This window comes from Polyodon spathula, chromosome 6 (genome assembly GCF_017654505.1).
Source record: "Polyodon spathula isolate WHYD16114869_AA chromosome 6, ASM1765450v1, whole genome shotgun sequence".
Lineage (NCBI taxonomy): Eukaryota > Metazoa > Chordata > Actinopteri > Acipenseriformes > Polyodontidae > Polyodon > Polyodon spathula.
In genome coordinates, this window is record NC_054539.1 from 76,305,663 (window position 1) to 76,319,608 (window position 13,946).

At 38.9% G+C, this 13,946-nt stretch overlaps 1 protein-coding gene across 7 annotated transcripts in view; it reads left to right on the top strand.

Annotated features, from left to right (window-relative positions):
• LOC121317647 (AT-rich interactive domain-containing protein 1B-like) overlaps positions 1–13,946 on the top strand; it is a 233,649-nt gene that overhangs the window by 24,284 nt on the left and 195,419 nt on the right. For 5 of the 7 annotated variants that reach the window (XM_041253804.1, XM_041253806.1, XM_041253809.1 and 2 more), the window contains exon 3: positions 5,735–5,845. The exons of the other annotated variants lie outside the window; for them this stretch is intronic. In XM_041253804.1, the coding sequence (XP_041109738.1) occupies positions 5,735–5,845 (111 nt within the window). The remainder of the gene's footprint in view (positions 1–5,734; positions 5,846–13,946) is intronic. 7 annotated transcript variants of the gene reach the window in all.

Genomic DNA, 13,946 nt, shown 5'->3' on the forward strand with positions numbered 1-13,946 from the left:
TATTGTGCCTCTGAGAGGCAACCTTTTTTTTATATTTGAGTTATTTTCTTCAGCAACTTTCCAAACATAAAACTGATTTATTTAATAATTCAGATAGTATACCTGTAGTATGTTGACTTTAGAACTTGTAATTACATGTGTTCATTTCAAACCCTCCAGAAGGGTGGAACTGAACAGAAGGGAGCAAGTTCCCTTTTGAAAGTCTTCCATATTCTTAAATTGTTACTGGTTCACTTTCACCATCAGGGTAATAATACATACAGTATTGATGTTTAATTGCTCTGTACACGACAGACATGGGTTTTCTAGATTTATCACAGATATTCTGACACACTGGCATACATTCTGAGAATTCTAACATTTCTATAGTTACATTTATGATTGACTGTTTAAAACGCCAATAAAATCTACTGCCCACGCAGTGAGTGGAGGAGCCAGTGCTCAGGTTTTGATTTTAATATTCTTCATTATCGTGAAGCTGCTGGCCCTGCAGGGGGACAGAAAGAACAGCGATTAGTGCCGGCTGCTTTGTGGAAGGCGATTTCCAAGCGTAGTAAATTGCTAAGCGATTTACAATGGCAATCTTTGAGCTGCTTTCTGGGTTTCTAATTCTACCTTTCCTTTGAATCCAGCTTCCTGAAACGCAATCAGCAGCTTTCAACTCTATTGGGCTAATATTTAGTTTTGCAGACTTGGGTGTGACCAAGGCACAATGCTGTCCTATGATATGTCTATGGACAACTTCAAATCTTCAATTAGCCTCAGAAGTGACTGTAGAAGGTCTGAATTTGTGGTACTACAGCTACTTGTGCTTGACTGCATACAGCTCGCCTACATTACAGTTTTGATGCGAAGTCTTCAGAACCTGCTCAGACACCTCAGCTGCTTTATTACTCTTGCAACAGTAATCCTCTGTGTTTATTGATTAAAAGGTATGATACAGTAAACCAAGTCTAAGTACATGCTGAATATTTAATGAGAGAAATCCCACCCCTTTCACTGTCTCTTTGTCTTTGTTTTTAAATAAGGCTGACCTCCTGGGAGACAGAAGTACTTGTAACTTTAGTGTTTAACCTCTCTCCAGGGACAGTTCATTCATTCATTCAGTGTCAGCAGTTTTTAATCACATCCCAGTAAAGATTTTTGCTGTATGCAGAATGCAGCTTGGGATAGACCCCCCAGCTCTGCCCTCACTATGAACCCTGAAGGGCCGCGCACTGCTGTTTCTTTGGCTTTCTGGTAGAACATTCTCCTGCTGATGCTGGCCTGCAAACGGCTACACAGCTCTGATTGACTCCAAAGGGTAGCAGCAGGTGAAGTGTCTGCTACAGAGTGTGTTAACAGTTACGCAAAATGTTCTGTCATTTCTGTAAGCCACTAAACTTACCAGAGCTTCCAGTTACTTTAAGAGCTGTGTTTCCTTTTTGTTTTGTATATTTAAATGTTGCTAAACTGTCTGTTTGTGAGTGTTAGTGTTTTATAGGCGTTCGGCGCTGCTGCAGCATTTCTGCCATTCTGGTAAATGTCTTCCACTAGGGCAGCATGCTGTTCGTGGCCCAGCGTGTGGACTGCCACTGTATGGAGTAATCAGACTAAGTAAGCATGTACGTGTGTTTTGCAATTCTGTCAGTCCTCTGAAAGGATCAGCAATGTTTCTGTTGTGCATTGCAGAACTCGATGTGTTCACTTTGTTCCAGTCCTACTGAAATTCAGTGCATTGCATTATCACGTTAAACCACTAGAGTGTCATACACTGTAAATACTCCTTGCAGTGTACCGTGCTCAACATGGATTCCAATGTCGTATCTATGGAGTGACAATGCAGAGGAGCTGATATGATTAGCAGATTACCTTCTCTGCAGTCAAAACTACTGTGGGTCACAAGACTGTCATTGGAGAAATAAACTCCCAATGCACTAAACAGCTGATGTGACAACACTGTGCAGCTCTGGACAAAAGTTTTGCATCACCTAGAATTTTAGGATTGAGGCATCATTTAAAACAAAACAAAAAAAAAAACTATATGAACATAGTATGGATGTTTTATTTAACACAATGTAAGTTTACAAGCCTTGAAATGTTCCTCTGAAAGCACCCCTGTGTATTTGAATGCGTACTGTAGGTGTATTGTGAAACACATCATCCTCCTCATTGAAGTACACTGGATTTGCTGAATAAGGAGCCAGTATTGTAGTAGTAGAGTTATTTCTATTTGTCTAAATGAACCTTCCTGAATGAGTCCGAGTTCAGTGAATGCAAAAGTAGCTGCTCATTAAAATGTGTTGTGTAAGCCAGTTATAACAACACACACGTGCACACACACACATGCACACAGCGGGGGCAAATCATTGTTTATTAATTCAGTGCTTGATCTACGGCAGAAGAAAGCGCTCTGTATGTGGATGCCAGTGGAAGTATTTTTGGCAGAGAATACGAGAATTTGGGGTATAGTATATTTTAATCAAACACTTAACGGACACTTAATAGAAAGCATACACGACTGTCAGAAGAAACTATTTATTATTTATTGCATTTATGTAGCTCTTTTTATACGAGTTTCGCAAAGCACTGTACAGTACATAGCAGAAAAAAAGGAACAAACCACAATTGGTATAGCATGTCACACATTTAAATAACAGTATACACATAACAATACAAAAGCAACAATGTTAAAGTTACATTAAAACCCACTAAGATAAGAAAGCCATTTTATAAAAGTGCCTTTTTAGTCTTGACAGAGCATTCCATAATTTAGGAGCTCTACAAGAAAAAGCCCTCCCTCCTCCCGTGTTGCTTTTGTTGACCCTGGAATAACCAGCAGTCCCGCATCCTGTGATCTCAGAGTGCGGTTTGGAAGATACGGGGTCAGTAACTCCTGCAAATAACGAGGTGCTAATCCATTCAGGGCCTTGTAATGTTTTCTATACTGTTCAGGGAGCCAGTGTAAAGAGGCCAGAACAGGGGTAATATATTCACTTTTCCTGGTTTTGGTCAAAATTCTAGTGCTGGTATTCTGAACAAGCTGCAAGCAGGATACCACACATGCATTACAATGATCATTTCTAGATTAAACAAAGGCATGCATTAGTCTCTCAGCATCAGATATGGAAATGATTGGTCTAAGTTTGGCTATATTTCTCAAATGGTAAAAAAGATACTTTCGTAACTTCATTAATGATCGATCAGGATCAAAGATGACCCCCAAACTCTTAATTTCTAGTTTAAGTTTTGATGTAATCCCACAGTTTATGTAATCCCACATTTCCTTTTAGTTGGTTCTGTGAGCCCAGAAGCATAACCTCAGAATTCAACATTAGAAAACTGTGTGACATCCAGTGCTTGATGTCTGTAAGGCAAGCAGCTAATAACACTGGGTGTAGCTGGTATCATCAGCTTAGCAGTGGAAGTGTAACTGGGTAATGTGTTTAAGACGTGCCTTTTCATATTAATGCACGGGATGTCTGTGGAATTGTAAAGAAACATGAATCGTGTTATTTTTCAATATTTATTCAGTTTCACTCTCACTATTGTCAAAACACATTTTAAACACATCTTTTAAATTCCTATGGGAATGCCAAACGTGGTGTGCTAAGTAATTAAGGATTTATAATAATAATAATAAAAAAATATATATATTTTTGTACTTTGAGTAGAAATTCTTATTGAAGCCATTCATTCAGAGAGCAAGATCAGACAGATTGAACTGCTGCTCATTCACAGAGCAGGCAAGATCAGTAAAGGAGATTGAAGGTATTCAGAGAGCAGGCAAGATCAGTAAATAGCTGGGAGATTGAACTGCTGCTCATTCACAGAGCAGGCAAGATCAGTAAATAGCTGGCAGATTGAACTGCTGCTCATTCACAGAGCAGGCAAGATCAGTAAATAGCTGGGAGATTGAACTGCTGCTCATTCACAGAGCAGGCAAGATCAGTAAATAGCTGGGAGATTGAACTGCTGCTCATTCACAGAGCAGGCAAGATCAGTAAATAGCTGGCAGATTGAACTGCTGCTCATTCACAGAGCAGGCAAGATCAGTAAATAGCTGAACTGCTGCTCAGATTGAACTGCTGCTCATTCACAGAGCAGGCAAGATCAGTAAATAGCTGGCAGATTGAACTGCTGCTCATTCACAGAGCAGGCAAGATCAGTAAATAGCTGACAGATTGAACTGCTGCTCATTCACAGAGCAGGCAAGATCAGTAAATAGCTGGCAGATTGAACTGCTGCTCATTCACAGAGCAGACAAGATCAGTAAATAGCTGACAACTGCTGCTCATTCACAGAGCAGGCAAGATCAGTAAATAGCTGGGAGATTGAACTGCTGCTCATTCACAGAGCAGGCAAGATCAGTAAATAGAGATTGAACTGCTGCTCATTCACAGCGCAGGCAAGATCAGTAAATATCTGGGAGATTGAACTGCTGCTCATTCACAGAGCAGGCAAGATCAGTAAATAGCTGGGAGATTGAACTGCTGCTCATTCACAGAGCAGGCAAGATCAGTAAATAGCTGGGAGATTGAACTGCTGCTCATTCACAGAGCAGGCAAGATCAGTAAATAGAGAAGATCAGTAAATAGCTGCTCATTCACAGAGCAGGCGAGATTGAACTGCTGCTCATTCACAGAGCAGGCAAGATCAGTAAATAGCTGGGAGATTGAACTGCTGCTCATTCACAGAGCAGGCAAGATCAGTAAATAGCTGGGAGATTGAACTGCTGCTCATTCACAGAGCAGGCAAGATCAGTAAATAGCTGGGAGATTGAACTGCTGCTCATTCACAGAGCAGGCAAGATCAGTAAATAGCTGGGAGATTGTTGAATTGCTGCTCAAACCCAGGTCATGCCTGTGAAGAACAGACTCTAGGCTGAGTGTTCCAGTTCAGAAGCAGGACTCAGGACTTTACATTGCTTCAGATCAAAATAAGTTTGGACCACAGTAAGCTAAACTAAGATTGAATTAGAGACCCAGAATTAGAGAGGGTAGGCTTCAAAGGTTATTACTTGTAAAACAAAGTACTTTTCAGTTATATTAAAATACGTATCTGCTTGTGTCACAAACGAAAAATGAGTCTTACAGCAAAGCATTTGCAATGGTACAATAGAATGTTTAGGGGGGAAACTGAATTGAGTTGGCCCTGAGACTGGAGAAAGCATGCAATACAGAAAGATGGATTGAGTTATAAAAGGAGAACTCCTGACTATCAAAACGCACACAGTGCACCTTAACGGACTTCCACCTTTTCACCACAGGGCTTTTAAAATGTTATTTTTATTTTTTGTATGAGCCAAAAGAGCAGCTGTTTTTTTTTGTTTTTTTAAGTGATTTATTTGTGTGTGTGTGCGAGAGAGCCTTGCCTGCACTCTTTCATTCAGATTCCTGACTGATGGGTGTGACTGTGTGTTTGTGTGTATAGATGTCGGTGTTGTGTGTTTAGATGTGTGTTTTGATATTGTGTGTGTGAGAGAGAGAGAGAGAGAGAGAGAGAGAGAGCCTTGCCTGCACTCTTTTATTCAGATTCCTGAGTGATGGGTGCATATGTGTGTGTGTAGATCTTGGTGTTGTGTGTTTAGAGATTGGCATGTGTGTATGTGTGTGTTTAGATGTTGGTGTTGTGTGTGTGTGCTTAGAGGTTGGCGTGTGGTTTTGTCTGCTTGTCTGTGAGAGAAGGAGAGAGCGAGTGAGCCTTGCCCTTTTATTCAGACTCCTGACTGATGTCTGGTTGGCTCTTTCAACAGATGCCTCCTCAGTATAGTCAGCAAGGCCTGCAGTTGTACTACAGCCCCCCACAGCAGCCAGCGGCACTGGCACAGCCAGCACACATGCAGCAGAAGCTCCCGCCCCAGCAGGTAAGCACCACCCTGCCCGCCTCCACCCACGGGGTGATCTAACTGGGTTGAGCTGGCCCTTCAGCTTGTAAACCGTGAGTGGAATGCTTGCAACTCTCCAAGTTCCAAGGAAATATCGAACGTAAATCTCTTTCATCTGCTTTGTAGCCAGTGTCCTTCTCTTGTCTAAATTCACAAATGATAAAACTAAACCTAAATAAATACAATATAATATATAGAAAAAGAACACACACCATTGTTAACTATCTCAATGAATGTTCTGAAATCCCATTTCATCTCTGTCTTGTAGTATTTAAATTCCACAAGGTTAATTAAAACCTCGGCACGTTCTGCAGCTGCTGAAGATGTGAACCTCACCAAGCCTGCTTGAAATCACTGAGCCCGTAGCGCTGCGTTACTGGAAGAGCTTGTTGCCGGAGCATAGGCAGGGGCCATTTCACATTCAGTGTCATTAATTGCTCAGCATTTGAATATTAGCTAAGAACTCTATTAATTAAATGGATAATAAAAGTATAGAGATGGGAGAGAAGCAGATACGAACAGTAGCACGTTCGGGAAAGCGAGGCGTTGCGTGATGAGAGAGAGCATTGCCAAGGGTTCAGCTTGGTAATGTTTGGAGCTGGTTTTAACCTTTTTTAATAGCAGAGTTTCTCCTAGTCCTTGAAATGTCTTGCTCCATCTCACTAGCCTGCAGATTACATACTTGCCTAAAATAAGTACCAGTACTGAGCTTTGCTTTAATCGATTAAGGACAGGAAGCACTCTGGCTCATCAAAACTTTCACTTGACAAGACACTGGATTTTGGTGATTGATTCCTCAGCAGTATTTTTTATTATAATGTGTGGAATTTCTATAATATATAGCAGCTTGACTAATAAAAACAACTCCTTATCTACTGAAGTCACTCCAGGTGGTGGTTCTAGTCTTTCTATACAGAGGAGTTAACATGGGGGAATATACAATGGGGGGTCAGCAGAGTGGTCACTGTAGACAAGAAGTCCTTCAACACAACTTTAAAACAGGTTTCAGTGTATTTCAGTGCAGAACAGAACAGATGTGTTCAAGTCCATTGCAAAGCCTTTACCAACATGTGCATTCTGATATACCCTCTTCGTTAAGAGGAAGTTTGCCCTGCTTTGATTACGGTACGCTCTTCTGAGTATTGTAATGCTTTTCATTCATTCTCAGTGTACTCATACTGTACGGAGCTGATGTCACTTATTAGATCAATATTGTATGTGATGGATGTCACTTACTGTATTAGATCAGTATTGTATGCAGTGGACGTCACTTACTGTATTAGATCAATATTGTATGTGATGGATGTCACTTACTGTATTAGATCAATATTGTATGTGATGGATGTCACTTACTGTATTAGATCAATATTGTATGTGATGGATGTCACTTACTGTATTAGATCAGTATTGTATGTGATGGATGTCACTTACTGTATTAGATCAGTACTGTATGTGATGGACGTCACTTACTGTATTAGATCAATATTGTATGTGATGGGTGTCACTTACTGTATTAGATCAGTATTGTATGTGATGGATGTCACTTGTTGTATTAGATCAGTATTGTATGTGATGGACGTCAGTTACTGTATTAGATCAGTATTGTATGTGATGGATGTCACTTACTGTATTAGATCAGTATTGTATGTGATGGACGTCACTTGCTGTATTAGATCAGTATTGTATGTGATGGACGTCAGTTGCTGTATTAGATCAGTATTGTATGTGATGGATGTCACTTACTGTATTAGATCAGTACTGTATGTGATGGACGTCACTTACTGTATTAGATCAATATTGTATGTGATGGGTGTCACTTACTGTATTAGATCAATATTGTATGTGATGGATGTCACTTACTGTATTAGATCAGTATTGTATGTGATGGATGTCACTTACTGTATTAGATCAGTATTGTATGTGATGGACGTCACTTGCTGTATTAGATCAGTATTGTATGTGATGGACGTCAGTTGCTGTATTAGATCAGTATTGTATGTGATGGATGTCACTTACTGTATTAGATCAGTACTGTATGTGATGGACGTCACTTACTGGATTAGATCAATATTGTATGTGATGGGTGTCACTTACTGTATTAGATCAGTATTGTATGTGATGGACGTCACTTACTGTATTAGATCAGTATTGTATGTGATGGACGTCACTTGCTGTATTAGATCAGTATTGTATGTGATGGACGTCAGTTGCTGTATTAGACCAGTATTGTATGTGATGGATGTCACTTACTGTATTAGATCAGTATTGTATGTGATGGATGTCACTTACTGTATTAGATCAGTATTGTATGTGATGGATGTCACTTACTGTATTAGATCAGTATTGTATGTGATGGATGTCACTTACTGTATTAGATCAGTATTGTATGTGATGGATGTCACTTACTGTATTAGATCAGTATTGTATGTGATGGACGTCAGTTGCTGTATTAGATCAGTATTGTATGTGATGGATGTCACTTACTGTATTAGATCAGTACTGTATGTGATGGACGTCACTTACTGTATTAGATCAGTATTGTATGTGATGGACGTCAGTTACTGTATTAGATCAGTATTGTATGTGATGGACGTCACTTGCTGTATTAGATCAGTATTGTATGTGATGGACGTCACTGTAAAAGATCAGTATTGTATGTGATGGATGTCACTTACTGTATTAGATCAGTATTGTATGTGATGGATGTCACTTACTGTATTAGATCAGTATTGTATGTGATGGATGTCACTTGCTGTATTAGATCAGTATTGTATGTGATGGATGTCACTTGTTGTATTAGATCAGTATTGTATGTGATGGATGTCACTTGTTGTATTAGATCAGTATTGTATGTGATGGATGTCACTTGTTGTATTAGATCAGTATTGTATGTGATGGATGTCACTTGTTGTATTAGATCAGTATTGTATGTGATGGATGTCACTTGATTAGATCAGTATTGTATGTGATGGATGTCACTTGTTGTATTAGATCAGTATTGTATGTGATGGATGTCAGTTACTGTATTAGATCAGTATTGTATGTGATGGACGTCACTTACTGTATTAGATCAGTATTGTATGTGATGGATGTCACTTACTGTATTAGATCAGTATTGTATGTGATGGACGTCACTTGCTGTATTAGATCAGTATTGTATGTGATGGATGTCACTTACTGTATTAGATCAGTATTGTATGTGATGGATGTCACTTACTGTATTAGATCAGTATTGTATGTGATGTATGTCACTTACTGTATTAGATCAGTATTGTATGTGATGGATGTCACTTACTGTATTAGATCAGTATTGTATGTGATGGATGTCACTTACTGGATTAGATCAGTATTGTATGTGATGGTTGTCACATACTGTGTTAGATCAATGGCAGTCCTGCATGTACCTGAAACCACTGTCAGGTGTAGCGTGCTATGAGAGAAGGCTCCAGGCTCAAGTTAAATTGTTGACCAGTATTAACCACTTCAACTCCAGATGTAAAAATGAAACCCCTTCCCAGGTACCAGATTTTGAAAATAATAATAATAATAATAATAATAATAAATAATAATAATATTGATAATAATGTTTTCAAACCTGTAATTGTTATAAAATGTTAACATATGATGAATAGAACACAAATGAATGACCTAAACTGGGTTTTTCATTAGCCCTTTATGCTCCTGTGTACTACATACCCATGTCCAAATTAGAGAGAACAACATATGTATTTTATTTTATTTATTATTTTTTGTTTGAACAGTGAAAACAAAAATGCTGCTAATAACGCTAATAACAATAATAATCAGTAAACAGTAATTATAAAATAAAAATCAAACAACATCGAAATGTGTGTGTGACAATGTGCCCCGCCCCTGTGTGTATTTTTGTTATATGTTGTGTGTGGTGTGTTAATGTTGGTGTGTAGGTATTGGTACACGGGATATAAGTGGGTCTGTGTTGCACGAGTGATTTTAAATATATAGTTGTATTTAGGTACAGGGATTGTACTTCACATGCATTTAAAGTATTTAATAGTATGTGAGCACAGGGTTGCACAATTAGTTCACATGCTGAGATTCAAGTGAATAATTAATTAGTAATTGAATCCCGGCACAACAGTATACATAGATGTACATTTCACTCACTCGAGGTTGTGTTTTTGTTTGTTTAAACTTTTTATTTTACAATAAACGCACTGAGCTGCGCAGCGTCTCAGTTCCACCTGTCAGTACTGTCTGCGTGTTTACTCCGGCCTGTTCATAGTGTGCCATTATCGACTTGCTCTGTGCTTTTCATTGAAATGTTCAGTACAACAGAACCCGGGGTTGCCCACGCAACCACTGCACATTTTTCTTGTGTCTTTTCTTTTGTTTTCATTTTCGAAGCAGACCCTGCACCTTTGTTTCAGTCTCTGCTTCCCTTGTGTTGGAGAGATAGTCACAAATGCGTGTACACAGCTACTTTGCGCAGGCATTATGGTGGATCTGGCTGCCACAGGCGGCTGCTTTATTGCCTTGTACCCAGTGCTGTGTTTTGATAGTATTTCATCACAGCACTGCCATTTCAAACCAAACATCTTCCTGTTTGCAGCTGGCTTGCCTGTAAAGTAGCTGCCTGCTCTTTTGTTTGTACAGTTTGTACTGTTCTTGGCTCCTCTTCATCATCATCGCTGAGTGATAAGTCAGCATCAAACCAGCTTCGCTCCTATTGTCGCTCTCCACGTACGTTGCCAGTTCAGCTCATATTGAAAAGAAAACTCTGATGCGACAGAAGATTGCTGTCAACACTGACCTTGATGTGACCCATTTACACGGCATTCCTCTTGAATAAATATATTTGCTTAAGTAAATATTTAGAATTAATATTAGACTGTGATATTCTCATTACCTTTTGGCTCATTATCAGGCACCGAAAATATGACCTTTCCAAACATGGCAAAAAAAAAAAAAAAGATAAAAGAATGGCATGTATAGTTATTAAAAATGTTTAACGGGGTTAATTGCTTATCGAGACCTCATTTTTAGTGAGATTCTGGGCCCGGAGCCAGTCCATTTAGTTACAATGATAAACACACAGACACGTGCACCAGTCTCATTTAAATGGAGCATGTTTGTCAAGCGCTTAGCAGTACCTGCATTTGGTTAAATCAGTTTGTATTAAAATCTGTAAATCAGAGTAAACCCTGTTGGCAGCATAGCGTGTACAGCGAGCATTGTTACTAATTTCATTGTTTTAGAAGAAGGTGTGTTTGAGGCTTTCAGTCCAGACAATACAAAATGAACCAGAAACACATGCAGCAAAGCAGTTCTACTTCACCCAGTGCACAGTCCCCCCAGTGAAGAGCCTTTGAGTTAAGGATATGCCTTTGTCACCCTGCAGCTGCATGGTTTCCCTCTGCTGGTTACCTCATTGCACTGCTCGCCTTTAACCTCCAGGGATTTTTCAGGCTCTGGGCTGCTGAGGCAGTAACTGGACAGTCGACTCCTCTTATTTGCATATTGGATCATTGCATACATCGTTTAATTGCATAGCATGCAGCTGATCCTGTTTTTTAGTGCATCGTTGTGTATGATTGTATGATACGGTTAAATGCATATCGGCTTAATACATAATTTGCTAAATTGCATGAAGTTGCGCAGTCCCAAAGTCCATTTTAATTTGGATAATTGCATAACATGAAAAGAAAAAAAAAGTTTATTTCAGAAATAAGTGATGTAGAGCCCGTAGCTACAACATGACAGCGACAAAAGTTGTCAAGAAAGACATAGAAGTGGTTTGTAAAACTCGAGCCTCAGCACACTACGAGCCTTCATGGAGGCAGGTGGTTCTCAGTCCTATGACGTTTTTTTTTGCTATGTTGTACTCACAAGATCTATAGTTAGGTACTGTACACACCTGTTTAACTTTTATGTTTAACTATGCTACAATAACTCCGTTTATGCAGGCTGTTCTATACTGTACATCATTATCCATGATTTTACTTTTCATATCGTGCAATGCCAGAGAATAGTGTTGTTGGTATTGAGTGCATGACGTATTTCAAGTTGGTGTATTTTTCTGATCTTGTTCAGTATTTTGGGTTACTTGTTTATGGCAGCTGTTAAATACATTATTTTACTTTTCATATTGTGCGTTGCCAGAGAGTAGTGTTGTTTGCATTGAGGTATATCATATTGCAAGCTTAATTTTTCTGAACTTGTTCAGTTACTTGTAATAAAATGTAAATGAAAAATAAAGTTATGAATCTGATCCAAACGAGTCATATATACATGTTCATATACGAATAGACCTGTTATCCTTGTATTCCCTCGCTCTGGTTATGCGCATGACCTCACACCGGTCCCGAGCTATGCAAGTATGCCGAGTCAACTGTACTGAATACAATATACTCTGGGCTGCTGAGACTAGCTGGAGAGTACTGAATACAATATACTCTGGGCTGCTGAGACTGTAACTGAGAGTACTGAAGACAATAGTCTGGGCTGCTGAGACTGTAACTGAGAGTACTGAAGACAATATACTCTGGGCTGCTGAGACTGTAACTGAGAGTACTGAAGACAATATACTCTGGGCTGCTGAGACTGTAACTGAGAGTACTGAAGACAATATACTCTGGGCTGCTGAGACTGTAACTGAGAGTACTGAAGACAATCCTCTTGGCTGCTGAGACTGTAACTGAGAGTACTGAAGACAATACTCTGGGCTGCTGAGACTGTAACTGGAGAGTACTAGTGCTGTATTTACACTGCACAGTCTATGAATCAGATTTATTTCTCTGATCTTAAATGCTTGAGTGTTAAACACTAAGAGGATTTGAAACCCTGCGGATGCATTTGATCAGGCTTGTCTGAATATCAGTCAGTCAGGATTGTGTACAAGCTCTATCTGACTGATGCAAGTCAGAGTCTGCCATGTTGGGACAGCTGATAGACTGATAGTTATTATTATTATTATTATTATTATTATTATTATTATTATTATTTAGTATTATTATTATTATTATTATTATTTATTTATTAGCAGATACCCTTATCCAGAGCAACTTACAATTGTTGCAAGATATCACAATACAAAATATCACTTATCAAACCAGTATCTCTGCAAGACATGTTCATCTGAATGGTGTGGTATTACCAGAAATGCAATAATTAGAAATCTGATTAATGAATACGCAACGCTAATGTGTAGTTCTCTGTAGTTTAATAGGACAACTACGGCAGCTAGGATGGCACTTTACATATTTACCACTCCTGTCAGTAGTTTAGTAATGCAATATTTATTATCCATTAAAAAAAGACATTCACATTTCACACCGCAGTAAAAAATGTAGAAAGATAATTCAATATATAGGACAATTTCAAGTATATTACCTAGTATGATGTCCATTATTTACTTTAATAAGTCAGTTTATATATTGTTTGTGTACATGACAATCATATATTGAACTGAGACTGCCCTTCCTCAAACTCCTCTTCATTAGATTGAACCGGGCCCTCTTCTCATTTTCGGGGATGGAAAAGTACTACTTAAGATGTATTTTTCTGGCCCTATTTGCATATGTATCTTCAGCCTATGGCTGAATGCCTATAGAATGCAGCAAGGGCCCATTTCTCCCTGTTGTGTTTTTAGCAGTGCAATCCATAACTACCAAACACCAGGAGTGCTGCATTTAGAAACATTGAACAAGACTTCGAGTCAAAACGTCTTGGCATTTAATTATAGTTTCTTTTAGTTATTTCTAAATAAAGACTTTGATAGAAAGCAGATAATTGGCACTCGATTTTTCAAGACTGCCCAAATTATTCACAGTTTTCTTCAAAGTAATAGCTCTGCTCTGGATAATAGCTGCAGATTTGCACCCCTGTCTACCTGAAGGAATTAAGAGTTGGAAATAATTTAAGAATGGAATGCGTCCGGAACACAACGGCTTGCTGACTCGTCACATCGTATCTGTGAAATCCTTTCTTCCCCTGCACCTCAACAGCGTAATGACAGACGTTTATAACTTTTCTATCTTTTATTAAAAGACCTTAAGAGTTGCCCCTCCCCCTATCAAAATACATCAGGTTTACAAATGTG